At 49.6% G+C, this 25,670-nt stretch overlaps 2 protein-coding genes across 6 annotated transcripts in view; one reads left to right on the forward strand and one right to left on the reverse strand.

The window, feature by feature from the left end:
- Nucleotides 1-19,635, reverse strand: part of SEPTIN6 (septin 6) — a 30,079-nt gene extending 10,444 nt beyond the window's left edge. For all 5 annotated transcript variants that reach the window (XM_082062293.1, XM_082062291.1, XM_082062295.1 and 2 more), the window contains exons 1-5: nt 19,512-19,635; nt 12,561-12,675; nt 4,856-5,051; nt 3,520-3,706; nt 3,141-3,302 (exon numbers count right to left, since the gene is read on the reverse strand). In XM_082062293.1, the coding sequence (XP_081918419.1) occupies nt 3,141-3,302; nt 3,520-3,706; nt 4,856-5,051; nt 12,561-12,675; nt 19,512-19,538 (687 nt within the window). In that variant the 5' untranslated portion in view covers nt 19,539-19,635. The remainder of the gene's footprint in view (nt 1-3,140; nt 3,303-3,519; nt 3,707-4,855; nt 5,052-12,560; nt 12,676-19,511) is intronic.
- Nucleotides 19,636-22,518: 2,883 nt separating this feature from the next.
- On the forward strand, nt 22,519-24,871 carry SOWAHD (sosondowah ankyrin repeat domain family member D). Its single transcript, XM_082061929.1, is given in 3 exon segments — nt 22,519-23,491; nt 24,363-24,401; nt 24,404-24,871. Coding segments are annotated over 3 exon segments (1,011 nt in total). The 5' UTR covers nt 22,519-22,617; the 3' UTR covers nt 24,502-24,871.
- The last annotated feature ends 799 nt before the right edge of the window (nt 24,872-25,670 follow it).

Consider the following 25,670-nt stretch of genomic DNA (forward strand, 5'->3'; position numbering starts at 1 on the left):
GCTGTGCTGCTACCTCAGCTCTGCCTTTTACACTCTTCAATCCAAGATACACACTCCACAGAGTGTGGGCGTTACAAGTACCCAAAGACAAACTAAGAACAAGAGGAATTTCCTTTTCAAAAACTCCAAAATATAAACCAGTCACTTCTTACTAAAGAAGATACTTTTTGCCTTCTGCAGAGAAACTAAGAGATGCACCCAGTACAAGCTCAGCGGAGTTGGAACAGAAACACTCCTGGCACCTCGCTAGGCTCAGAAAGCCTCACCTCACGTTCCTCTCATTCCCCAAACTCAGGCAGCCAAGCAAACTCCCCAAACCTCAGATAGTGAAAGAAATACCGCGCTACGGCCACACAGGCACAGCCTGAACCTCAACCACCCATGGGCCAGGTTACCATCACCAGCAGAGTCACTTCCTCCACTGGTACCAACCCAGGGAGAAAGTGCTGGGGATTTCCTTCTTCCACCAGCAAGGAAATTCCACCTCCCGCCAGGTGGGACAGCTCATATAGCTGCCTGTGGTTTCATTTAACTAGCAGGTGTGGGGAGAATATTTTCTTCAGTAATTAGACTAAATCATTCAAAATGGAAAAGCCAATAGGGAGTTGAAAGAATGCGAGAGCTTGTTTTTCTTATTTAAGAACAAAATCCAGGTGGGAAGAGACCTAAAGAATTTTGGACAGTGTTTTCTCTGAACTTGTAAATATAAGCCTGGTGGGATTCTCAAGACGACCAAATCAGTTTCAAGGAAAATCAGGCATCTTGTTCCAAAGATTTGTTTAATCTGATTATTTTCTAAATACTTCCCTTGATGCCTTTGTTCATGGTTAAATACTTTTTTTTCTGATCATCATGGCCCAGATTTTAAATCCTTCAGTTAATCAACTCCTGCCAGATCAAGCAATATTTTCCCTGTTTAGTAAATCAATTTGGAATGCAAAATACCTTGGGAAAAAAAAGTCCTAATCAATCCAGCACAAGTGGCTACAATAAAGTAAAAGGCATACGAAAGTGAGTTTGCATTTTTTAAAGCCTAATTTTACTTTTCATGCAAAATACAACTAATGCAGGTTATAAGCAAAACATCAAGTAATCAAAAGGCCAGTCTCAATTTTTTCTGTAATTAAAAACAAACAAACAAAACTGATCCAGAGAAGTTGCTGGTCAGCAAGAGGCACTACTTAAGCATGAAGACTCCATTTACAACCTTTCAAAGACGTTGATCTGTAACAGACAAAGACTCTGCAGAGAAGTACAAACACAAAGGTTAAGGCAACTGATTTAAATCAAAGTTTCCCATTCCTCAATCTTAAACATGACCAAAATTAACAAATTTAAGTCACAAACTTAACCCATCCTGGCTCTTTTACTGTCTCAATCCCTCCACAAGCTCATCTCCTGACCTGAAGCATAAGCAGATTTGCTGCTCATAAAATCAGTATTTGTATACAAGTTTTCCAGGTCTGCAAAACTGCCTTGATCAGATGCAGATTCTGGCCTGCTTAGTCCTCATAAACTTGGTAATTATGACTTGTATCAGTTTAACGGAGGATTTAAAGAGCTAATCATTCTGTGCAGTGGCTGACACAACCCAGAAATGTCTATGACCTGAGACAGCAATTCCCTGCCAGAAGACACGTAAATGGCTCACAGATGAGCAGAGGTTTACCTCTGCCCTCAGAAGGACCAAGGGGAGAGCACTCCTCCCTTTGCCATCACACCTCTGGTTCCTTGAGGATGATGTTGCACGTTCGTTTCCACTGTATTTCTGCACAGTGGGAGCACTAAGCACTGAGAAAGATCCCATCACAAAACTACTCTGACCAGGAAACCACCACTGACAGCTCCTGCATTAGGACAAACTTCATGCTTCTTTCAGGCCTCCCTACAACCATTAATGTTAGATTGAGAGACGACATGAAAGCACATCAGCAGGACCTATGCTTCATCAACAGCAGTTAAGCAACTTCCCCTACTTGCTTTCCTGTAAAAAGCCTTCTGGAAAATGAGGCTATGGTCAGGATGTGCTGACAGAGGGTCCAAGGGACACCTTGCTCCATCTTCGGGGAGCCACAGACGAGGCACCCACGATACTGGGAACACCAGAGCCAGAACAACCACCTGCAGGCACCTTGAGACTTGTCTGACCCAAGTTGAGTACTGTTTTTCAGATGTTGCTGGTTAAGCTGTGTAACTCCCTGTCACAGGATCCTGGAAGTTCACTGCTGGGGTGACACATGGGACAGAAATCCAGAGAAACCCTTGAGCTCAACGGAGTTAGATGCTGCAGAAGTATGTGGGTGAAATGAAACATCATACACGTTCCCTCTATTCTTATATAATCCAAAAGTGACCAAAAGCAGATATTTCGGCAAGAGGAGGGCCACTGGGCCGGATGGGCCTCTGGTCCCACCCTTCTGTTTTATTTTTCACATCAGCACTTGGATATAGCTCAAGGGAAGCCACTGCTCTAACCAGGCTCATTTTATCCCCCTGTCCATCTGTTCTGGCCAACAGCACCAGAGCCAAAAGGCCAAACCCAACCAAGAACCCACCTAAGTAACTTGATCAATAACAAAACAGGAACTCAGTGCACACAGGAGTTCCAGAGTCAGCCAGCTGAAGGGGCTCTTTTGCAAGTACAGCCACGGGCAAGAGGAGATGCCCACAGAGGCAGGGCTTTGCAGGAAACACCAGCCCAGGAGAGCAAAACTGCTTGGTGCAAAAAACACAGACTGAGGAACAGAGAGGTGCGTATCCGTAGACAGCCTGCCCCTCACACCAGACAGGTAATACCCATCTGATTAATTCATAACCCAGGACCATCCTCACCCTGCACAGCCAAGCCTCACCATCTGTCCCATTTTCTACAAGTCCCTCAACAGATTTGCAGTAGGAGAGGGAAGGGGTTAAAACACAGTCTGTTTTCTGACTAGAAAAGCCCACCAGAGCAGCGGTAGCCCACCACAAGGCTCTGCTAGCCCAGGATGACACTGCAAGGATTGGATCCCTGTGAAATCTTCTGGTTTTAAAACACAAAATAAAAGGGAAACTGGATTTAAGAAGCACCCCAAAATGGGCCACCAATGCCTACAGTGATAGTACTGCTCTGAGAAAGCAGGAAGTGCCGAGTCACTTACATTCATTGTCCCATTTATCTCTGCCACTGATTCATCGTCTGTTGGGAACTGGTAGATCTGGACCCCATTACTGACCAGTTCACTTGTGATTTTTATCTTAAATTTGGTCAGCTCACTCTTGGAAATGGCATCAGATTTGGCAATAATGGGAATGATGTTCACCTAGAAAGGAAGAGAGTGGTAAGAAGTTCTCAGCTTTGCTCCAGGAAGTTTTTCCAAGTCTGCAATATACCTTACAAAAACTTAAGTGCTCAATAAATCTACAGTCATCTACACTAGCATAAGGGCTATTCAAGGTGGGCAGATGCACCTTGAAAAAGCCGCAGCCTTTCCACCACGCACATGGCAAAGCTGCACAGTAAGAGTTAAACACACCTACCTTGCTGTCAAGCTTCTTCATTGTTACCAAGTCCAGGGATTTCAGTGAGTGGCCTGTCGGAGCAATGAAGTACAAGCAAGCGTGGATCCGGGTGTCATGGTAGTTGTGCAAAGCCCTTTTTATCTTCAGTTCTTCTTGCAAGTAGGCTTCAAACTGAGCATCAATGAACTCGACGATGGGCTTATAGCTTTGGTGGAAGGAAAAAAAAAAAACTTGTACACTTTGCAGTCAGAGAGGTAAACTGTGCTCCTTTGCTTGCATTTAATAAACTAACTGCTTGTTAGATTTCACTTCCCAAGACCAATTCCCTCAACTGCCCTTCCTCCCCATCTGTATGAGATTTAAAAGTTGCACTACTGACAAGGAGATGCAGTCCTACATCAGACTCTAGCAGCCTGTTTGACAAAATACAGTACTAGAGACCCAGCAGAGGACAGGAGACGCACCATCCTCTCCAGGGGAAGTGCGCTCTCAGACTTTGAAATATGAGAGTGAGAGACTTTTAAAAGGAAGGATAACACAGACTCATTCGCAGCAGCATGTAACCCTTCTTGCACCCAGGGAGCGAACAGCTTGCTGCTCTCGCAACCCCAAGTCCTGCAGCTGGAAGACACATCTCCATTCAGTAGCACCTTTGCCCACTGCTCTGGGGCAGGAAATCCCTGACACTCCCTTGCAAGGCCATCTGAAACACAGACGCTGTCAGACTCACAACGTAAAGGACATCAGTGCATCTTAAACAAAACTAAAGAGAAAAATCTAACAGACCCACAACAAAGCAAATTCCACATACTACGTCTCTGTGGAGATGGGCCTTGGACTCTGGTGGAATTGCAAAGCCCTTAACCACCACACTCCAGCCACACTGGGATGTGAGTTGCCAGAGATACTCCCCAGAGTTCCTCGCTGCATGTTTATCGTGATTCCTTTGGCAACATGCAAGAGTCTTGCCACAAGTGGCTGTTAAGCCAAATGGTCACCAGACCACACTAGTGGTTTGGTCGGCAGCTTGTGGTCAGCACAGCACCAGGAAGCAAGTGCAGATGCCCTGGAGCTCTCCGCTCTCCCCACCAGATGAATTTGGGCAGAATGCTGCCAGCAGGGCGGATATTACTCTGACAGCATGAGAAAAGCTGCTCTGAGAGCTTGAGCAGTGCTGACACACCACAGCCTCTGTCCTCTCTTCTACTTGCCCCATCCCAAAGAGGTAACACGGACAACCCATAAGAGGGAAGGAGGAGAACTTTACAGCACAGTCTGGCCCAACTAGGGCACAGGAAGAGACCCTGCATGAACAAACCAGGTCACGATACAGCCTCTCTCCCCCTTCACTCACCTGTCCTCTTTGTTGATCTGATCCCCAAAGCCCACTGTGCTCACAATGGTCAGTTTGAGGTTGACATTGCTCTCCTGCAGGTCATAGGTACTGGATTTCAGCTGGACCCCAGGCTGTGAGTGAGATGCTGGGTCACCTTCAAACTTGGTGTTGAAAAGCGTGTCCATGAGGGTAGACTTACCGAGGCCAGTTTCCCCTAATGGATGAAAAGAAAGTTGAAATGTTCCGTTGAATATTAATATGGTTTGGCCTTTCAGCTTCCAGATGTTAACAAGGGTGAAATTGTAGCAGATGAAAACAGATCTCATGCTCCAAAGGGATTGTCTGGCAAGCAGAGAGCCATGTACAATGGGAGGTCTGTATTCCGAGCAAATTACATTTCACAGTCTAATGACCATTAATATTGTTAGAAAATAGAGATGAAAAGAAAGAGGTGAAAATGCAAAGGGGAAAACACTGTTCAGATCCTGCATAAACCCACAACTACCCTTCAGAAGATGCTGTTTTCATTAAAAAGTGGGAGGGGGAATGAGGCTCATTTCCAATACCAAAAAAAGATGCTAGGGTTCAATAGGTCTCTAATAAGCGGCCACTGAAATAGTTTTCTTCTGTGCAGAAACACTGAGAGTTGGTTCCAGTCCTACAGCAAGCTGTGCAGTTGGTTTCTTATACCCACAACAGATTGAGTTGGGGGATCCACCTTCTAGACTGGGAGGGGGCATTTTCTGTAATATCTGGTTTCCATACCTTAGGGGCTACACAAGCTACACAATACTCAAAAATCCTCTTCTGAAAGTTCTGCAGCATTAAACTGATATTTGGATTCCATCTATCAAAAGGGAAGTATTTCCTTGTCTGGAAGCGACAAATCCCAGAGACCAGTCTTAAATTTGTTTTAGATACATCCCGGGAAGAACAAAACAAAGCCGTCTGTGCACACATTCTGCAGGGCAGCCTCCCTCACTGTGCTCTGACAACGGAGCAGCTTTCTGAGCTGAAAGGATCTGACTGCGTGCTAAACTTGTAAGCAGTCTGGTCTGCTGCCCTGCGAGGGCTGTTTTGTTTTGTGGAAACAGCAATTTCTGAGCTGCCCATTTGGCTTTTGTGGAAACTTCAAGCTGAACCCCACCCGCTGAGAAGGCTGCTCCTCCAGCCTGCTGTGGGACCACAGGGAGTCGGTGTCTGGCTGGAGCAGCCTTCCCCTCCCTCCCCGAGCCCTCAGTTCCCAACCAAGACAACTTCATCATTTTCCTACTTCACTCAGAAGAAAAGAGCTTATTTTTGTAGGCTTAGAGGTCTGCAACAGATCCAAACTTGCATGAAATGCTCAATTCAACAAGGAGAAGCTCCTCCCCATCCTCCCCTGTCCAAATCTCCGAGCCTCACCTCTGCAAGCAGTCAAATTCCCCTCTCTTGGCCCCAGAAGGGACTTCTCTCACTCAAGGCTGAAGTACATTACAGACAGGGGAGGGCAAACATCCACTGCTCTGGGAACTAAGCGGTCTCTGATTGCCAGGATCATATATCAAGTCTCTTTCCAGAAGGCAGCAAAATTCATTAACATTTGAAAGTCAATGTACACCTTGAGCTGCAGAGCTGCCCAGAGCCAGCCAAGAGCTTGTACTCCATCCCTGACTGATGCCAGCTACGGTCATAACAGCCACAAATCCAGTTGCTCTTCACACCAATCCTGTTTGCAGTCTGAAGGGGCGAAGAGGGAGTCAGCACCGGGAGCTGGCATTCCTGCAGTCCCTTGTGCAGGCTAATGCATCAGCCGTAACTACACCAGCACCCACCGGCATGCACAGACACAAGGATGGGAGGGGGACCCAGCAAAGCACAAGGTTATCTCTGTGACTGGAAGAATGAGCTGGACCATCCAGAAGATTCGTAGCTGATCACAGCAAGCCATTTGTTGACTTTGAATCTCATAGTCTGAGCTTTTGGTGTACTATTTGCCCCAAATGGCGAACAGGTGCCCAAAGCACAGCACACCAGAGCCATGGCCACATTTTGGCCAGGGATTTTGAGAGTTAACAGCAGACAGCCTGCATGACCGCCGGGCCTTTCTCAGGGATTTCAGGAAAACAGCAGCATTTAAAAAAAAAGACAAAAATCCGAACAGCCTGAGAAGGCTGCAGCATTTCCAGAGCCTCTGCCAAGGGATGGGTGGGACAGAGCAGCGGATGCCAGGATCCCTGATGGGGCATCTTGGGACAGGGGGCTCAGCCTGCTGGGAAGGCAGCCGTGGGGTGCGGGAGCATCACCCACGCACTAGCCTGCAAACCCCACCTGTGCTGCCATCCCGCACCCTTCATCCCAAAGCCTGGCAGGCCCCAGAGCACGGTCACATCCAGCAACCCACATCCTGAGCCTCCAGGGCTGCAGGACAGAGTGACAGGGGAGCAGCAGCGGGGACCAGGGCAGGGAGCTGCTCTCTGCAGCGGATACACAAGGCCGCTTGTAAATCACGCTGGTTTCCGGGCAGACAAACACCCTGTAAACAGCCTGTCGTTTCTGCTTCCCTCCTTCTTTAGGGCGAAAAGTGTTCACGTGAGGCCAAGACCATTGTTTAAACACATCCTGAACCTGCTTATCATTAACTACTTTAAATCAACCTAATGTATTGTTTCCAGCAGGAGAGTGACTGTAACTGTCAGAGGGGCCAGGAGAAGTGCATAAGAGATGCAGGGAAATTTTTAACAGAACATGCTTTTATATTCCACCTCATACCAGCTACACAGGGCCAGCAAAGGCAACTTCAAAGTCACACACTGAGGTTTTCCTTTAGGAAGGGGAAGATCTGAACTGGTAAGACATTTTTCCCTAGGTGGGAGCTGCCCACCCAACACCTACAACACCAGCCACTAACATGGCATCTCAAACGTGAAGTCTGCACACTCAAAATTATATTCAGCCAGCAAATACACCCATTCCTGCACTGTGTAACCCCCCCGACATGGCACAAGGAAGAGGACAGAAGAGAGAGGAATGTCTCAGCTAAAAGAAACACGTTAATGCTCATGGAGTGATGTAAGACAGTGAAAAACTGAAGAAGTTAATAAAGTGCTTTGCTGTGTTAAATATGACCAGAGGTGAGGAGCAAAGCTACTTTGAAGGGCAAAACAACAGAAGGGAGGATTTTTGAATCTCCTGGGAGTTTCTGTCTGACACAGAGGCAACTTTCTGCTGGCTGGAAGACGTAAATGGTGCCAACTGCTTCTTGTAAGGACAGGAGTCCAGATGGAACAGATGGCCTGATGAAAAGGACAAGTAGTCTGTGCTCGTTCCAGCTGACAGCGCTGGAATCTTCTCCAAAAAGCAAAAACGATGAATGGGGATTAAGGGAGGCAAAATAACCATGGAAAAAGCAGCGGTATACGTAAACTGAGTGAGAGGCGTCCTTGGCAGGGAGATTATTTCCTGATGTCAGGCTTATAGGCACACATGTGATTTGATCTCCAAAACTGTACTTAGGGATTATGCAACTCGGCAGCGGTTTGCTCTCCCAAAGCAGGGCTGACAAAGCACTGTGGGGAGGACAGAGCAGGTACGGTGACCTTTACTGTTAGAGTTCTGCACCAGAAAGCTCTGACACCTACTGAAAAGGTGTGGTGTGTGTCCATCCATGGGATGGGTTTTTGCTGTTAAATTTGATTATTTTCAGAGACGTGAGAAAAAAATGGCAAGAGACACCACATCAGTCAGGCTCTGGACATGCAGCGACTCCATACCAGTGCCTGGAAGGCACCATCCACCCTTAACACCCAACAGTCCGCCAGGCTAGAGATGCTGTGCTGGGCTCCCCGCAGCTCCTCTCGGTCTCCTGAGATGCTCCCTGCTCCGACTGCACAGAGACGCAGCATCTTCAGTGCTCCACGGAAACGGTGCTGCAAGGAGTGAGCGATCCTGCCATCGGTACTGCAAAACAACACTTGCAGGCAAGTGACACCAACACCAGATATTCTGGGAGAGACTGAGAAGAGGCAAGGCGTGAGGTGGAGGTGAATTGCTACCATACCTGTCTCTGACACTGGGCAGCAGCCAAGGTGGAGGAACAGAAGCAGCTGTGCCAACAGCAAATGCTCCTTCCTTTGGGAAGCTCCCAGCTTCCCAAACCAAAACAGGTGTCTTTGGGCTTCTTCCTTCCATAGAAATTTTGGCATCCTAAGCATCTCACAGCAGTAAGCTGAATTATCCACCACAAAGGCTGTACTTCCTTTTTGTGCCTGGAGATTTCATTTGATTTTCCCTAGTACATGATAAGTGAAACAACAAACAACTGCTCACTGGCCCCTTTTTCCACATCACTCAGGATTTAGGAGGCCCAAGTCCTATAATCTTCAATCGACTCTGTGGGAGGACAGAGGAGCCCTTGGAGTATTTCCCTGTTCAAAGGCACGGAGCAGCTTTCACAAGAGTGCCCTTTCATGAGAGCACAACACCTGTCCTTCACAAGATTAGTAACCGTGGCTTCAGATATCAAATAATTCAATCTTAAAGAAAATGTATATGCATGCACAGCCCTTTCATGTGAAGAAATGGGAGCTAATCCAATGTAGCAGGTTTGTTGACACAAGCCCTGAGGCAGCTCAGCCTGATAAGGCCATCTCACCCAGAGAGAGGAAAAAATAGTTCTTTTCATCTGACAGGCATACAGAGACACTGTATGATTCACCCATCGCAAGGTAAAGGCTCAGCTGTGGGCACAGGAGAAGAAACATGGGCTCACAAAAGATGCTGAAGCTCCTCAGAGGGCTACCCAGCTCCCAGCCACCGCTGTCTGCCCCAGGGGACCAGTGATGAGGGGGCAGGAGAGGGCTGAGATCAGTGCCTCTTTGGCTGGAGAAACCCTGTTCTCTCCCCAGCTGGTTGCACCAGTGACCACAAAAACAACCACTGGGCAACTTCCAGGCTGCACAGTTGATCATGCCACAGAAAGCTGCCTGCTGGAGAGCAGACAGCAGCTCTGCATGAGGAAACCTGTGCACGTCCCTCCCTTCCCCAGCTGGTGAGAGCTCCCACACGCCAACGGACACACTCATTTGCAGTGAGGGACCTCAAGCAGTTGTGGTACAGACCCTGGGAATAGAGAGGGTATTTCAGCCACAAAATAGTTGTTTCTCATTGCACTGAATAGGCTGCTTAGAACAAATCCCAGGAGGGAGAAAGGGGGAAATGCATAATAGAATACTAGCCTAATACAATTCTAATCTATCCTGGCAAAAACTGAGAAAATTTACATTAAAAAACGTCAGCCTATTCTTCCTCTTTCTTTCCCACAACTCACTGAGAAATACAGTCAGCACAGAAGGTCTCAGCCATTAAATACTTCTCTAGCCTTTGCACTGAACTAAGAAGCAACTAACATTTTATCAGGAAAGCTTTAGGAAGAAAATGGTTGTGCTGAGGAGTAAAAGACTGGATAAACCATCTGCAACCCCTAACTTGTTATGAGAGGTTTGCTCATTTACTCTGTCTTTGGCTCTAGTCTCAAAGGGGAGACAGCTTTCAGCATGAGAAGAGCTAAAAATTGCTCCACTCTGGATGTGATGCTGAGACTAATTTCTGAAGCTTTCCTTGGCTCCTCTGCCTGGAGCTGCAGGAATCGGTGGCTCAGATCCAGTATGGCGCAGAGCAAAACTGTCTTTGGATTTTTCCTCCAACAGATATCACCACCCACAGCTGAAAAATGGGGGACAATGAAGTGCCTTTCTATCATGCTTTGTGCCCTATGGGATCAGTTCACTTATTGTTTTCTTGGCTCCAATCCTCATTTGCTCCCTGTTCTTTCAATTTTCCACCCAAAAGTCCTGCTGTACAAGTGAGACCCATCAGAATAAATGACAGATGGACTTCAGGACTTTTTGTTTTCTTTCTCCAGGATCTTTAAGAGTTTCACTTTGTTATCACAAGACAACTCTTAAAAGGCATTTTAGAGCCTGACCTCCTCAAGATTTGCAAATTATTTTCTTCTAATGAAGTTTATTAATTTTTTCTAAAAAGTTTCCTTATTTCAAGATTGTCCATGTCTGTGTTACGACTATTCATAGAAGGCTGACATTAATAACTAATGTGCATTGATCTTGGCAAGTCTTTGTTATTCAGATCAACAAGCAATTAATGGGATCAAGCTGGAACACAAGAGGTTCCACTTAAATTTGAGAAAAAACTTCTTCTCAGTGAGGGTGACAGAACACTGGAACAGGCTGCCCAGGGAGGTTGTGGAGTCTCCTTCTCTGGAGACATTCAAAACCCGCCTGGACATTTTCCTGTGCGACCTCACCTAGGCGTTCCTGCTCCAGCAGGGGGATTGGACTAGATGATCTTTTGAGGTCCCTTCCAATCCCAAACATACTGTGATACTGTGGTAATGCATTCTATTTCTCTCCTGCAAAGAGGAAAGCAGAGGTGTTCAATTCCTCTCCACACATCAAAGTGAACAGAAAACTACAGGAGGAATCCACTGCTATACCAAAACTTGTAGAAAAAAAACACAGCGGCTCCATAAATGCAAAAGGAAATCATTAAGACTCCAGTCTTTGGGACAAGAGTTTCACTAGGTCATATCACATTCATGTACTGTGACTCAGCCTGACAGTGACCTCCACTTGTCAGCAAGGTTTATCATCTCACAGGAATGCCACTGTCAAAGAAAGTTTTCTTCTCAGCTTCATTTAACAGGGCTCTGCTCCCCTCCTCTTGCTCTACTCCTCCGGTCTCAGACTCAGCCCTGTCCTGGGCAAACACCAGGTCCGCACCATGAGTGGATCTCTCAGAGGAGGGGACAGACAACCTCGGTGCAGAGCTGATCACCAGCCAAGACGAGTCACCAGGAGGTGACCCACAGCTGCAGCTCTCCTCTCTGTCACACCAGGCACTGCTGGGAGCATTTGCAGACAGGGTTCACTCCAAGCAGCCATGACCGCACAATAACCTCCTGCTCCCAGAGGCAGGGCACTGGCATCAGTAAACCAAACCAACTGTCCTATCAGACAATTATCAATTCTCTTTTATTCATTTCCTTACCTCCCTTACCAAACTACTGTACCAAAGCCATACAAGATAACGACTTCTGTTACCCAGGAGTGCCTCTGAGGAGGGACCATTTGGGATCCTAACCCTGGGGAAGACCTGCGAGACGGGCAGACGCTGCAGGGACAGACACTGATTCCTGCTACAGCGCCAGGCCCCAGCTGAGATCCATACCGCATGGCAGCTTGGATAATCATCTGACCAGCCAAGGCTTGGCCAGACACTATTTTAATTCAAGTATGCACAGAAGGGAGGAGAAAAAAAATAGCTTTTAGTGATTTAAGAGGAGCATGAGTGGTGTTTTGTTAAAAGAATTATAATAATAATTCAATACCTAACCAAACAAGACCTCAGAACAAAGTTCTCTGGCACGAGTATCTATTTTCTTTTAAAAACATGAATTTGAAACATACTAGGAAAATAAAGATCATAATAAAAGCCTGGGATTGTATGCATTTTATTTCTATGGTTCACTGCTTGGTAGAAAGCCATACTACATAACCTCAGCAGGGATTTCCCAGTGCACCAGTAAATCTTGTTACTGAAAATAGACAGAACAGTGGGGAAAATTTAAACCAAAGCTACCTTGTTGACTGTCACCTACAAGCTACATCCAGCTGCAGAGAAGGCCCTTTTCAGCAAGAAAACTTCCCAAAATGGAAATACTCACCCACACACAGGATGTTGAAACAGAACCCATGATTAACTGACTTATTAACCAGCTGGTCAGGCAAACTGTCAAATCCTACATGTCCGGAAAGTGGGACAGTGCGACAGCCTTCGCCCTGAAATACAATGAAATAGTTGTGTCATTTTCAAGCAAAATACACTTATCTGCGTAAACCCTTAAGACCGCCCAAGTAGAATCAACTGCACAGTCTGAGCAGAGATTTGCAAGATACCTGCAAATCATACACTGTAAATTGTGTCAGCACGCTTCTCTCTTCTCCAAAACAAATCCAGACGGCACAAATAGAACATCTCAGTTGCCACACATTAGAAGGTAGCCCTGTCAGAAAAATATGAAACTGTGCAAAACTCATATTCAAACACAGCTGCTGAAATAAAGAGGAGGCAAACCATTTTTCTTGAGAAATTATGTAGACACTGAAGTCTCACCTTACATTGAAAAAAAGAACCCCCTGTGCAAACGAAGGTATTAATGATGCCTCCTCTTATAACCCTATTATAATTCATTTAATGTGAATTGTATCTCACATGTAATTCACACTCACAGCTGCAGTTAGAGAAACTCGCTGGAAAGAGTTAGGAAAACTGTACCTACATCTAGTAAATGAACAACCCAAACACACTGCCTCTGCAGAGCTCAAGAGCTGTAGTACAGAAACAGCAGAGAATATAGCCTTTGAGCTATGGAACACAGCAAGATCTTCCATATTGTTGCAAAGACGGAAATCTCAGACTGCAAACAAGAGTCGGTCTGAATCTTTGAAGACTTAGGGGAGACCTCATCACCATGTTCCAGTATATATAAACAGGTGGCTACAAAGAAGATGGAGACTCCCTTTTTACAAGTCATTTGGAAAAGGTGCAAGTTACTCCTGGGGAGATTTTGATTGGACACAAGAGGGAAATTTTTCACAATGAGAACAGTCAGCCATTGGAATAACCACCCCGTGGAAGTGGTGGATTCTCCAACACTGGTTGGACCACAGGATCCTTGTGGTCCCTCCCAACCTGGTACTCTATGTTTCTAGAAAACAGCCAGCAGCACAAAAAAATCACGGATCACTGAAGGAAGCTGCAAGGAAGGTGTTCACATGGACAAGCGGCCAGATCACGCAAGGCAGCAGGTCTTCTCCCGCTCTGAGTGTTGCTATGAACCTTCAGAGCCTATATTTGAAAGCTCAGAACTGAATAGGAAAAAAAAGTTGAGAAAAAGTGTCCAGAACTGAGCTGCTTGTAACCACACATCCCTGTCAGAAGGTAGCAAAGGTACCCACACCTTCCCGTTGCAGGGCACAGGCGGCTCCTGCTAGCCACCCAACAACGAGAGGTTGACCCAGTCACCCCAACCAGGCCTCCCCTCTCTGCCCCTGGGAGCAGAGGGGCTGAGCTCCAGCTCCAGCATGAGAGCACTCAGCATGGCTGCTTGCTTCTGGATGGGGGTCCAAAATTTTCAACTGGCCATAGCACAAAGGCCTATGTATGCCAAGGCACTTTGGGTTGTAAATCTGCACAGCAGACAGTAATAAACCACATGCAGAGGCTCAGTCTCAGAAACTGCATAATGCAAAAGGGAGAGTTGGTGCTAACATGAGCATTTGCATGCACAGGAAACTTCCCCTCCTGCAGCCCCGAGAAAAGTATTTCCCTCTCTGGAACAAAGACTTTTCGTAACAAGGTATTTTAGTGTCAAATACAGAAAATTCCTCTCTGGTCTTTCAGGAACATCATTGGTTTGCAAGAAATACTACAACCAAAAGGCAATAGTTTATAGAGTGTAATTTTTAACTTATTATTTCAGAATCATGTTTTCATGATTCTTGAAAGCCCATTTATAGGGACAGGCATACTGGTTTTCCCTCTTCTGTTAATGGCACTGGTATTTTAGGCTAGGAGAACATCCCCAGGGACTGCCTTTACTACAGTAGCCCACCAGATTATGATTACTTGCCTTGTTACTGTTTTGCTGGTCTAGGTTTTTTTTTTTTCCTCCAAATATGAGGCTCCAAATACACTTTAGCCATTAACCATATTTACCACCCTGTGATGTGTAAATATGTTTCCCCTTAGCCATATTTTGTGTATTAGTCTGACTCTTCCTGCCAAGATGTTCACTAAATATGGTGCTTTATTAATTCCTGAGCACCTTGCCTCCAAACGACATGTTCATCAGGGAAGTGCTCGAGATCCCCAGCAGATTCTGTTTTCGCCTTATGAGGATGCAGCTCAGATAATTCAAAAACAAACAGCTGAAGGAGAAGAAAGGGAGACTGTCAGGCATGTGGATTTTGTGACAAAACACCTCAACTCTCCTGAACTGCTTTCACCAAAACAATGACCCAGCACTGGGGTCTCTCACAGCAGCATCTGATCTGCAGCGAGAGCACTGTGGCCCCAGTGAAAAATAGGTGGGTGGACAGAGTCCACAAAGGCATGAGAGAGAACCACAGGCAGATTCCTCCTGGGAATGAGAAATATCAAGTGTATTTTTAATACTCAGCCTTAAAACTGCACTGTTGGAAGACGGTTTGAACACTACTCTCCCCAGGAAGCGTAGGCAGAAATGTAGGCTTTCATTAAGAACAAATCTTCTCATCCCTAAATATAAGTGCGATCCAGATGGAACAAAATAAATGGTAGAAGTTATGCCACTCTCAGCTTAGAGGAGGCATTTACTGTCGCACAGAATACAGCCTGCAAGTCATTTCCTGTAGCCTCTTTTTTCTAGTCACCTGTGGTTTTCTAATGCTGTTAAACCACACTTCACATCTGCTGCAGGCCAGGAAACAAGTACTACAAAATCTGATTTCCAGTCCCAGCAGCTGAGCCTTCATGTTAAGTGCACAGCCATGAGGTATATTGTGCTACTGTGGCTAAAAATCCAAAGCCTGCTTGGCCAAGGCATTAAGAGATCAGACACAGTGGGAAGGGGAAGGAAAAAAAAATAATTTAAGGTCAGACTGGTTTTGACACTCATCAGAAAGTTGTCAGCAATTACCAAATCTGTTGAGAGAAAAGGAACATTTTCTATCTGATCCACCAAGAAACAGTGCAAATCACCAGTCTTCACACACCAAGTGGTGTCTCTGTATCCAGGACACTGCTATTTATAAACAGCATCATCATAAACAACATATGAACACACAATTAGTCATCCTGCCTGTACATTAAATGTAGATTTGGATTACCTTGTTCAAAGCTGAAGGAGAATATGTTTAACTTACAAGGTTTTTGCTGAAAAAGTGTTCCAAGAGCTATCTTCCATTATTTATCTTCAAAAATAAACTTTCAGGTCAAATTTAACATGTACAAAGAGGTACCAACAAGGTAAGCAAGGCTGAACTGTGTCAAGGCTTCTTCCACAAGCATCAGTGAGCACTGGATGGGTGGGAGGCCATCCGTACTCTATTTTGAAGTTTGCATCTTCCTGGAAGGAAGACAAACACAGGATCTCTGTGAAGCCAGTGTGAACACTGGCACCACACCAAGATACCAGATGCCTTTTATTTTTCCCCATATACACAGAGTGACCCTCCCTAGGGTAGAATGGGCTGCAGTTGCTCAGGAAAGAGCAAACCTTGTTTCCCCCAAACAAGACTAAAAGAACGAGAAGAGCAACACACTCTCTTGCTGCATTGCCAGGTGGCCCTATTGCAGAGCAAAAGTAAGGAGCAGCCACTTGGACAGGTTATTTTATTTTTTACCTGTATTTGGAGCATTTACACACCTTTTGTTAGGGTTTATCCCTGCCACAGAAACCTACTCTAATTCTTACAGAGAACTATCAGAAATATATGGAAAATACAAAGATGTTATAATAAATGACCCCAAGTCTGAAAACACTGCACATTAAATATTAGTTTACATAAAACGGGCAAGACTTAGTCTCCAGGTGTGTGAAACACTTCAGAGTTCTTGCGATGAAAATACGATTAGGGGAAAATCTTGCTGGATGTGCATCTTTGCCTTGATCTGCTTTACATGACAAGTAGGCACGATGCTGTCAGCTCCCGACGTCCTCAGAGCCCCAGTGGCCACTACTGCTTCATGGAGATAAAGCAGAGCATCCTCCCTGAGACACACAATGGTGCTCCTCATTGCAAATGTCAATGATCCATACTCAGGACAATTTCTGGTGGCCTGGACTAAAGGAAAAATGAAAAAGGACACCATGCCAAAGGAAAAGCCTCCACTTGGTGATATTCAGGCAGAGTACAGCAAATAAAGAATGCTGCAGCTCTGAACCCAAGTGACCCAGTGTCCAAATGAGGCCTGCACAAGAAAATGCTCCCAGAGACTGCAGTACTGTACTTCTTCTGCATCTAACTGAAATGAGTGTTTCTGTTTAGGACACTGACAGCTGACATGTAGTACTTCCCACACAATTTACCACCTCTCTCCAGATGAGAATCACTTCAAACATCAAGACCTTCGGAGGATTTCCAAACAACCGCAGCAAACACAACAGCACTACCTCTCAATGAAAACAAATCAAGCAACACTCACAGAGCTCCACCACCATGGCCACTGTGCACAGCAGCCACTTCTCTGCCTCTCTGCCACCCCACTAAGCCAAGACCTGGGAGGGTTAATCCCTATACCTGAGACAATTCTTGCACACGAAGTCAAATGTGAAATTGCAAAGCAAGGCAGAAGCTGAAGTCAGGTTTCCACAACACAGTTTTTCAGATCATCTTTAAGCTAAAACAAAATCAGATCCCCTCTCATGACCTCAGTGTTATAGCATTCACTTCCCCAGACTGCATTTTGGCTCTGATTAAACAGCAAATTGGAGCAAAACTTGTGCCAATTGCTTCTCACTTATACAAAGGTGTAGTTCTCTTATGCAATGAGAGAATTATCCAGCAGACAGTATAAATGTCCTTCATGAGATAAATGCAAAGCAGGAATGTAAAGTGTAAGTAAAGACTTTGCATTTCTTTTCCTTACTCAGCTGATAACAAATTATGAGGATGGGTATAAAAGAAAAACAACAGAAAATAGGGAGAAAAATAGTCCTGAATAAGCCACCACAAAAAGTAAGAAATGTCTCATCAAAGCTCCTGACCACTGACCACCCCTTTCAGACACATTGCATCATTCAGCCATTCAACATTCACAAAAGGTCAAGCACTTCCAAAATCTCAAATTCTGACAGCTCTTAAGATTACCTTTCTTTATGCCCCTGCCAATGGGCTGCAGAAACATCGTGCTGTTTGGATATGTTCCCAGGAGAAGCTTCCTCCAGCAACTAAAATATACGTTATCTATATGAGCAGTCTTAATGATTTTTCAATCCTGTACTACAGAGAGTCAGACAGTGCCCAGCAAGCCTGTCTGTATGTGTCCTCCACCCAGGGGGAGGAGGGTGGACACATCCTCTGTGGGTCTCAGCTTTTAGATCCTGCACCTCCCACACTGGCAAGGACAGGACACGGGTCTCAGCTCAGTGGTGACAGGACCATCCTGGCCACTCAGGGAGGAGAGGGTTTCACCAACCATCTCCACAAGAAATGTGAGTTTAGATGAAGGGTTCCCTGTGACAGAGGCAGGGTGGTGACCCCAGTTCCCCCATACGCCTAGCCCCAGCTCTCGCACATGTTTAACCCCATCAGCACACACAGAGCAGCCCTCTGCATCACCAGGATGTTATGGCTGATGCCTCCACGAACCACAGTCATGACCAGATGCTCAAGAGCTGGGCTGAGAAGTTGTCTGTCTGGACAGAGACATTTTCAATTTGCAGCACACTAATTTCACGTCTGTCTCATAGCTACCTTTCCCTTTTTTTGTCTCCAAAGACAGGCTGTGCCATATCATAATTCATTCCAGGCCACTAGCAGATGTCTGAAACTCCTGTACGCTATCTTAGGCAAGCCTAATGCTCAATTTTCTTTAAAAGACAGGGGAGCAAGTGAGTCACTTTACATACCTTGGCAGTCACATACAAGGCAATTGGTATGTCCAGGAGGAAATAACATCACAAACTGGCAAGGAATGGCTACATCTACCCGTTGAACAAGATCGGGTCCATGTTAAAACCTACTGCTTTGAAGATGAAACAGCAAACATTCATCTCAAGTATCATTTCTGTACTAATGCATGGACACAAGAGTTGGAAGCCCATCGAATCGCAGACAAAATGCTTCCACGTGCAAACATGCTACAGATGCCTCCTCTAACAAACGCAGAGGTGACTGCTCCTCTTCTGGATAATTCTCGGCAGGCACAGAGAGCTCTGTGCCATGCCAGGAAGGCAGGCGGGCACCAGCGGCAGCTGTGCCCAGGGACAGCACCGCAGGGGGACCCCTGGGGACAAACCGCGGCGGGGCTGCGGTGCCGATGCTCGGCGCGGGCTCCCGCGGCTCCTCCGCACACGGTGCTGGACCGACGGCCCTCCCTGTACCACGCACGAACGAGCACGGGATGACGGCTCCTGTGGGAGCAGAACGGCATCCCCGGAGAGACAGGGATGGCAATGAGCACCTTGCCCAGTACCGCACCCTGGCTGGCGAGGGGTCCCCAGCCCAGGGCAGGGGTGCAGGACGAGGCCTCCGCAGCACGGCGGTCCGACCAGCCCCGGGTTGCGCTGCGGGTCCCTCTGCGGCCACGGCGGGGCCCTGGGACGGAGGAACTGACACGGCAGGACCCCCGGATCCACCCCGTGCGGGCGGTCCAAGGTCGCCGGGTTGCTGCCCCGCAGCCAGCGGGGAGGGCTCCAAACCTCCCCTCCCTCAGGCAGCCCCGGCTCCCTCACAGCGGCCCGCAAACCCCGACCCTCCCGGAGGCCGCCGCCGTGCCGAGCCCCAGAGCCCGCCGGAGCCCCCAGGCCGGTGCCCCCGCAGCCCGCGCTCCAGGCGGCGCACCCTGACGCGGCCCGGCCATGCCCAGCCTGCACGAAGCCGCCGGCGGCAGCGCCCGTTCCCGCTCCTACCTGCCGCGCCACCTCGGCCGCCGCCATCGCTGCGAGCCCGCCACAGGGCCCTCCCCGGCCGCGCGGGCGGCTCCGGGCGCGCCCACCGCGGCGCCGTGCGGGGGGGAACCACCGCACCCTCAGCCCCGCCCAGCCCCGCGTCCCTCGCGCCACCGCCCCTTCGCCCCGCCCCACGCCGCCATCCCTCTGCCCGGCTCGGTCCCGCCGGTCCCGCAGCCGCTGTCCCGCTCCGGGGGGCGCGGGGTTGCCATTCCCCCCAACAACGGCCGCCCGCGATGGTGCAGCCCGTGCTGCGGGCGGGGCGGCGGCCACCGTGTGGCGGGGCGCGCGGCAGGGCGGGCGGTGGCGCTGCCGGGGCGCGGGGTCTGGGGCGTGATGCCCCGGGCAGCGGCGCCGCAGCCCCCAGGGGCACGTTGAGCCCCGCGGGTGCCCGGTGAGCCGCTGCCTGCAGCCCCGCGCCCTGCCCGCCACCGGGGCCTCCCCCGGCCCCTGCCTGCTCCCAGCACGGCGGTGTGTTCCCCCGCACGGACTCCTCGAGGCGGGCCCGGGGGGATCCTGCGGGGCTGAGCTGTGCCCCCCGGTAACGCGGGCTGCGCGCCTGGCCGGGGCTACGGCAGAGCCGTGCACGCTGAGGCTGAGCTCGGGTTTATGGCTGGGTCTGAGATCTCCCAGCCTCAGTTAATCACTTGCTATGTAAAATAAAATGTCTATGCGCTTTTCACGCTTTCCCTGAGCTGCATCGGGACGGTTCACGCTCGCCTGGAGACCTGAGGGAGAGTAGCTGTGCTGGTTTCAGTGGCCGCAGCGCCCCTTGCCCAGCCCCTCTCAGCCCTTGAGGCCCCCTCAGCTGCCCAGCCCAGCGGGCAGGGCCTGGGTAAGCCTGTGTGCTTTGGGGGTGCAGCTGGTGCCACTTGGATTTCCCTTCATTTCACGCAAGCACAAGCATCAACCGAAGGCTGAGAGAGAGGAAACTCAGCCCTTACCCAAAGCAAATAATTTGGCCAGCACCTGAGACCCCAGAGTAAAGCCCCCAAGGTTGGCACCCTGGTTTTAGCCCAGTTGGAGTTCTCCCGTGTGACCAGTCCCTAATGCAGACATGACCAGTGTGGCCCTAAATGGGTGGTTTACTTTGCACTGTCCATGCCCTCATTCCCACAAAGCAGCACCTCATTTCCCTCCTTGTTTTCCCCAGCTGTCTCCCAACAAGCATTTTAGATAGTTCCCAGGATCTGACGGCTGTGTGGATCAAGTTCTCTGCCTCCCCAAGCCCGCAGAAGCCACCCACAGCCAGTGACAAAACCAGGCAGCACCAGAAAGGTAGCTAGGGGACAATTATGTTCTCACCACCAGTCATTTGGGTTTTATGGGGCGACGCCGGCTCCCCATGCATCTCAGAAAAACTGGTTTAAGTGGCTGGAGAAAGGCAAAGCTCCCTCGAGGGGAGCTGGCATGGATCGTAGCTGCCTGACCAGCCACAAAACCTCCTGGTGACAGCTCAGCCATGCTGTGGGTGTCTGAGGAGTCATGGATAAGAAAGCCCTTGGGAGAAACAGGACTGGGGGCTTTCAGGGTAGAGGAATTTGTACAAAATGAGGGTACAATTCGCTGGTGGGCTGCATCTGCCAGCAGCATCAAGCATGGGGCCTTGCTGGGAAGTGAAACACAGCAAGAGAGGGATGCCCAAATGCTGCTGGGCTGAAACATCAGGTGGCAAGAGACCCAAACCCGTGCCCCGGGCTGGGTGTCCCTTACAGCATGGAGGCCCCCTGGCCATCGGGAAAGTGTCCTCTTGGGGCAGTAATCTCAGCCTTCCTAAGCACAGCACCAACAAGCATTGCAATGGTGGGGGGTAATTTTGTGGTGGAGGGTAATTTTGTGATGACGGCTGTACAGAAGGTGCCTCAGCAATGCATCTGGGGCTTTGGGGTGCCACCGGGGCCAGAGGGAGTGTCCCCAGGACCAGTGTTACAGATTTACACACACCGGCCACCGTAACAGGGTCCAACCCTCAGATCCCACTGAGAATGCCAAGTCCAAGTGAAGGTGTCCCGTTAGTCTTTTTTCAGTTGTTCAGTTACAGCTCAAGCTGGGAGCCTCCAGAGAGGGACCCCTACCCCAGTTTGTAGAATCATAGAATCATAGAATCATTTTGGTTGGAAGAGACCCCTAAGATCATAAAGTTCAACTGTAACCTAAATCTAGCACTAAACCATATCCCTGAGAGCTTCATCTCTATGTCTTTTAAACCCCTCCAGGGATGGTGACTCCACCACTACCCTGGGCAGCCTGTTCCAATGCCTGACAACCCTTTCTATTAATAGATGTTTCCTAATATCCAATGTGAACCTTTCCTGGTGCAACTTGAAGCCATTTCCTCTTGTCCTGTACCTCCCAGTTATACCTGTTCCACCCATCACCCAATCTACAAGTCCAGTCACTTAATTCTGCCTGATGGGCTCTTGATTTCTTCTTGTTTTTCACTGTCACTGGCCTGGCCTTCCTCTGAAGTTACTTCATTCTCCTTTGTCCTCATCTTCTTCATTTTGCTCATATCTGATTAGTTCAGTGAGTTCTGTGTTAGCAATATTAGTTGTATCAAAAGTTTATGCTTAATCAGCTCTTGCAGCCTGAGGCTACAACTACTTTAGCTGCTGATGCCAAGTGACTAATGCTAAACGAGACCATACAGAGAGAAGAATACAGTTAATCAAATTTCTTCTATAACTTTGGGCTGGGCTGCCCAGGACCCCCCACCTCCACCCGCCCCAGCAGTGCTTGTGCTCTCTGCAGCCCCCGCACGCAGGTCTGCTCTCCCTCAGTGACACCGCAGGCGAGCAGGGCCTGGGGGACAGACAGCCCGTGGCTGTGGCCGTGCCCTGCGCCTGCAGCAGCCACAGCGTGACCAAAGGTCGCCTGCGCCGCCCCGGCAGTGCGACAGCGACGTGGATCCGCCGCCGTGCCCGCTGCGCAGAGTTGGTTCCTCCTTTGCCTCCCGCTGGGACAGGAAGTGTGGGGTGAGATCTGGGGAGCTGAGCCCAGCTGTGCCCCTCCAGGGAGTGGGCTGCCGGGGAGTGGGCTGCTGGCCAGCCCTGCGGCGGGCACCGCCATGGCCTGGCAGGAGCGGGATCAGGGCTCGGTGGGGCAGGGGGAATCTGGCATCACCCGGACATTCGCCTCCCTGAGAGCCACCCAGCCCCAAACGGGGAGCCTAGCCCGCAGATCCCATCTCTGGCCGGCTGCCACAGGGAGCAGGGAGCGCTTCCACCCGCTGCAGAAGATGGACACCCACAGGAGCATCAGCCAGGGCAGCCAGGGCCCAGGGAGCTGGGGTAGGACAGCAGGCAGGCTCTCCATCGGCCCCGGCAGTACCCGGAGGAAGGAGCTGAAGGAAATCCTCCTGCAGAGCAACAGCCCTGGCAGCACCAAGCGGCTTTCCACCGCTCAGAAGACGTTCAACAGCAGCAGTCTCCTTGCAGGGCCACACCAAGAGCAGAAGTCCGAGCAGAGCCCTGAGGTGCTGTCGCTTGCCTTGGATCCCCTGGAGCACGAGTGGCTGCTGACGGTGGCCCAGGGCGATGCGGACAACATCGTCAGGCTGCTGGACTTGGATCCCAGCCTGCTGACCAGGAAAGACTTTGTGACAGGCTTCACCGCTCTCCACTGGCTTGCCAAGCATGGCCACCATGAGAGCTTCATCCAGGTCATCTCCCATGCCCAGAAGAAGGGCTATGCAGTCAACGTGAACATCCCCACGGCCAGCGGCGGGCTCACCCCCTTGCACCTGGCCGCCTTGCAGGGGCACGAGCTGCTCATCAAAGTGCTGGTGGGAGCTTATGGGGCAGACACCAGCCGCAGGGACCACAATGGGCGCAAGGCTTGGCAGTACCTGAGGGCAGACACCCCCAGGGAGCTGAAGGAGCTGGCGGGGGCCTTGGAGGAGGACTTGGTCCAGCTGAGCTCTCACAACACCAACAACAACTGTAAGTCATCCAGAGAGGCCAGGGCAGGGCAGGACTGTGTGGACTCGGGGGCCGAGGGGAAAGGCCAGCGCTCCTGGGGGCTGTCGACCCTCCGGGACTTTGTCAGACAGACATTTGCTTTCTTCCAAGAGCGCTGAAGCTCCCCTGGCCCATTTGCCTGCAAACGTGTGCTGAATAGCAGGTGGAAGAGCCTGCAGGGAGCTGGGAACTTGGTGAGGGCCAGCCCTCAAAAACCTGGAAAAGTGGGGATTGACCCCCTGCATGGGGTCACTGCGGCCACCTTAGGTCTTGCGTGGTGTTTTGAGGCTGTGTCAGTGTGAGTGTGCGTGGCAACCATGGCCATCGGGAGCACTGCCTGGGGACAGCCCTTCCAAAAAGCCCCCTGTCCCCGAGGGGGTTTTGCCCCCCTCTCCTGCTGATGGGCACCCCTTGCTGCAGCCCAGCGCAGCCCCACAGCGGGGGCTGATGTGCCAGCCCTGCTGTGGAGCTGCTTCTCCAACACGCCATGCCCATGTGTGGATGCTGACCCACCACGGGAGGTGGTGTCCCACGCTGGGGGTGCATGATGGGGCTGCCCGTCCCTGGCTGCTGGCAGAGTTTGTGTGTGGCTGTAGGTGCATCAGGCAGCAACTCGGCGACTGGGTTCTCCCACCTGTAAAATGAGGCCACTGGCACTGCCCCGGCTCCCAGCAATGCTGTGAGGTTGGACTGGTCATGGCACCTTGGGTGCCTGGATGGAGTCACTGGCAGAATATAATTAAATATTTCACAACCATATTCTGAAATGCCAGGGGCCTGGCACTAGGTTGATGGTGGAGAAGCTTCAGAAACAAGCCCCCCGCCCTGCTTTTTAATGTCCGCTTTCTGACAGCAGGGAGAGCGGGTACAGGCAAGCAGACTGTGCCACCGAGCTGGACTTTCCAGCTCCCTGTGAGATCCAAGGGTCTCTGCCACATGTGCCTCCTCTGGGCTGTTGTTTGTTTATGACAGATAAAGCTGCTTCTCAGTAAAGTAAGAGCCAGAGGAGGCCAGGCCCAAAGAAGTCGTTCAAAGTGGAAGACAAGTCCCCCTAGCAGCACATCCCTGGGACCCCTGTCCAGGGGAGCCTGAGGCGCTCAGCTGTGCTGGGGATGGGGCTGGAGCTGAGAAGGCAGGAGGGACACCCTATGGGTGGCATGCAGTGGCTTCCCTGGGGACAGGAGTCCAGGAGCAGCTCTGGAAAGATGACTCATTGCTCAAAAACATGGAAAAGGTATGAAAGCTGTGAGATTATCTTTGTTGCTGTTGAGGTCATGCTCAAAAATGAAACTCTTGAGAAACATCCTTGCAGCAGCATAACCGTGCATAGTACCAGTAACTTCATTAAAAGGGCAAAGCCTCTGCTTGCTTGTTTTGTGTTTTGTTCACCAAATGGAGCTCTGCTCACCTGATTTCCACTTGCTTTTCACATTCTGCAAGGCCAGGGCTGCTTCAAAATATCTTCAGAAAAACAACATCCCCTTCCTCTTTTTTACCAGTATGGCACCATTTCTGGTCCCTTGAAGAGCAGTCCCATTTGAGAAGTGACTCTCAGACAGCGGCGGGGGAGTTTCTGTTCCCCATTACAGATCAGCAGCCGTTGTGGGGACAGCTCACTTTGGGGGGAAGCTGCAGTTTCTTTCCATCTGCCTTTCTGGGGATCTGCAGATGTGACCGAGGGATTTGAGATGATCTCTGGCCTGGCTGCATGAGTGAATTTGCACCATGATGCAGAAGGATACACAGGTAGCTTCCTCAGGGGAGCTTGAGCCTGTGGGCTTCACAGACCCTGAGCAAACCCCATTTACATTCAGACCGCGATCTGAAATGCTGCTCGGACCCTGGAATAACCCAGTCAGCAGTGGAATAGCCTCCAGATGAGCAGATAGTGATCCAGTGACTGGACAGTAACCAGTCCAGATGACTGGGCGGACACATAGATGTGTCTGGACAACTTTTTAATCCCTGAGGTCAGCAGCGGAGACATACAAAACACACCAGGAACAGATTTAATACCTGATCTACACTGGTTTGGTAATGCTTTGTCTCCAAGAGTTTAAAGACTATGGCAACATAGCTCCTTCCAGAACTTGTCTGGGCACATCCACACCACTGGACAGCAGGCTGGCTTCCAATGAGTCTGGTTACACCAGTCCAAAAC

This window comes from Streptopelia decaocto, assembly GCF_964273445.1.
Source record: "Streptopelia decaocto genome assembly, chromosome: 10".
NCBI classification, from domain to species: Eukaryota; Metazoa; Chordata; class Aves; order Columbiformes; family Columbidae; genus Streptopelia; species Streptopelia decaocto.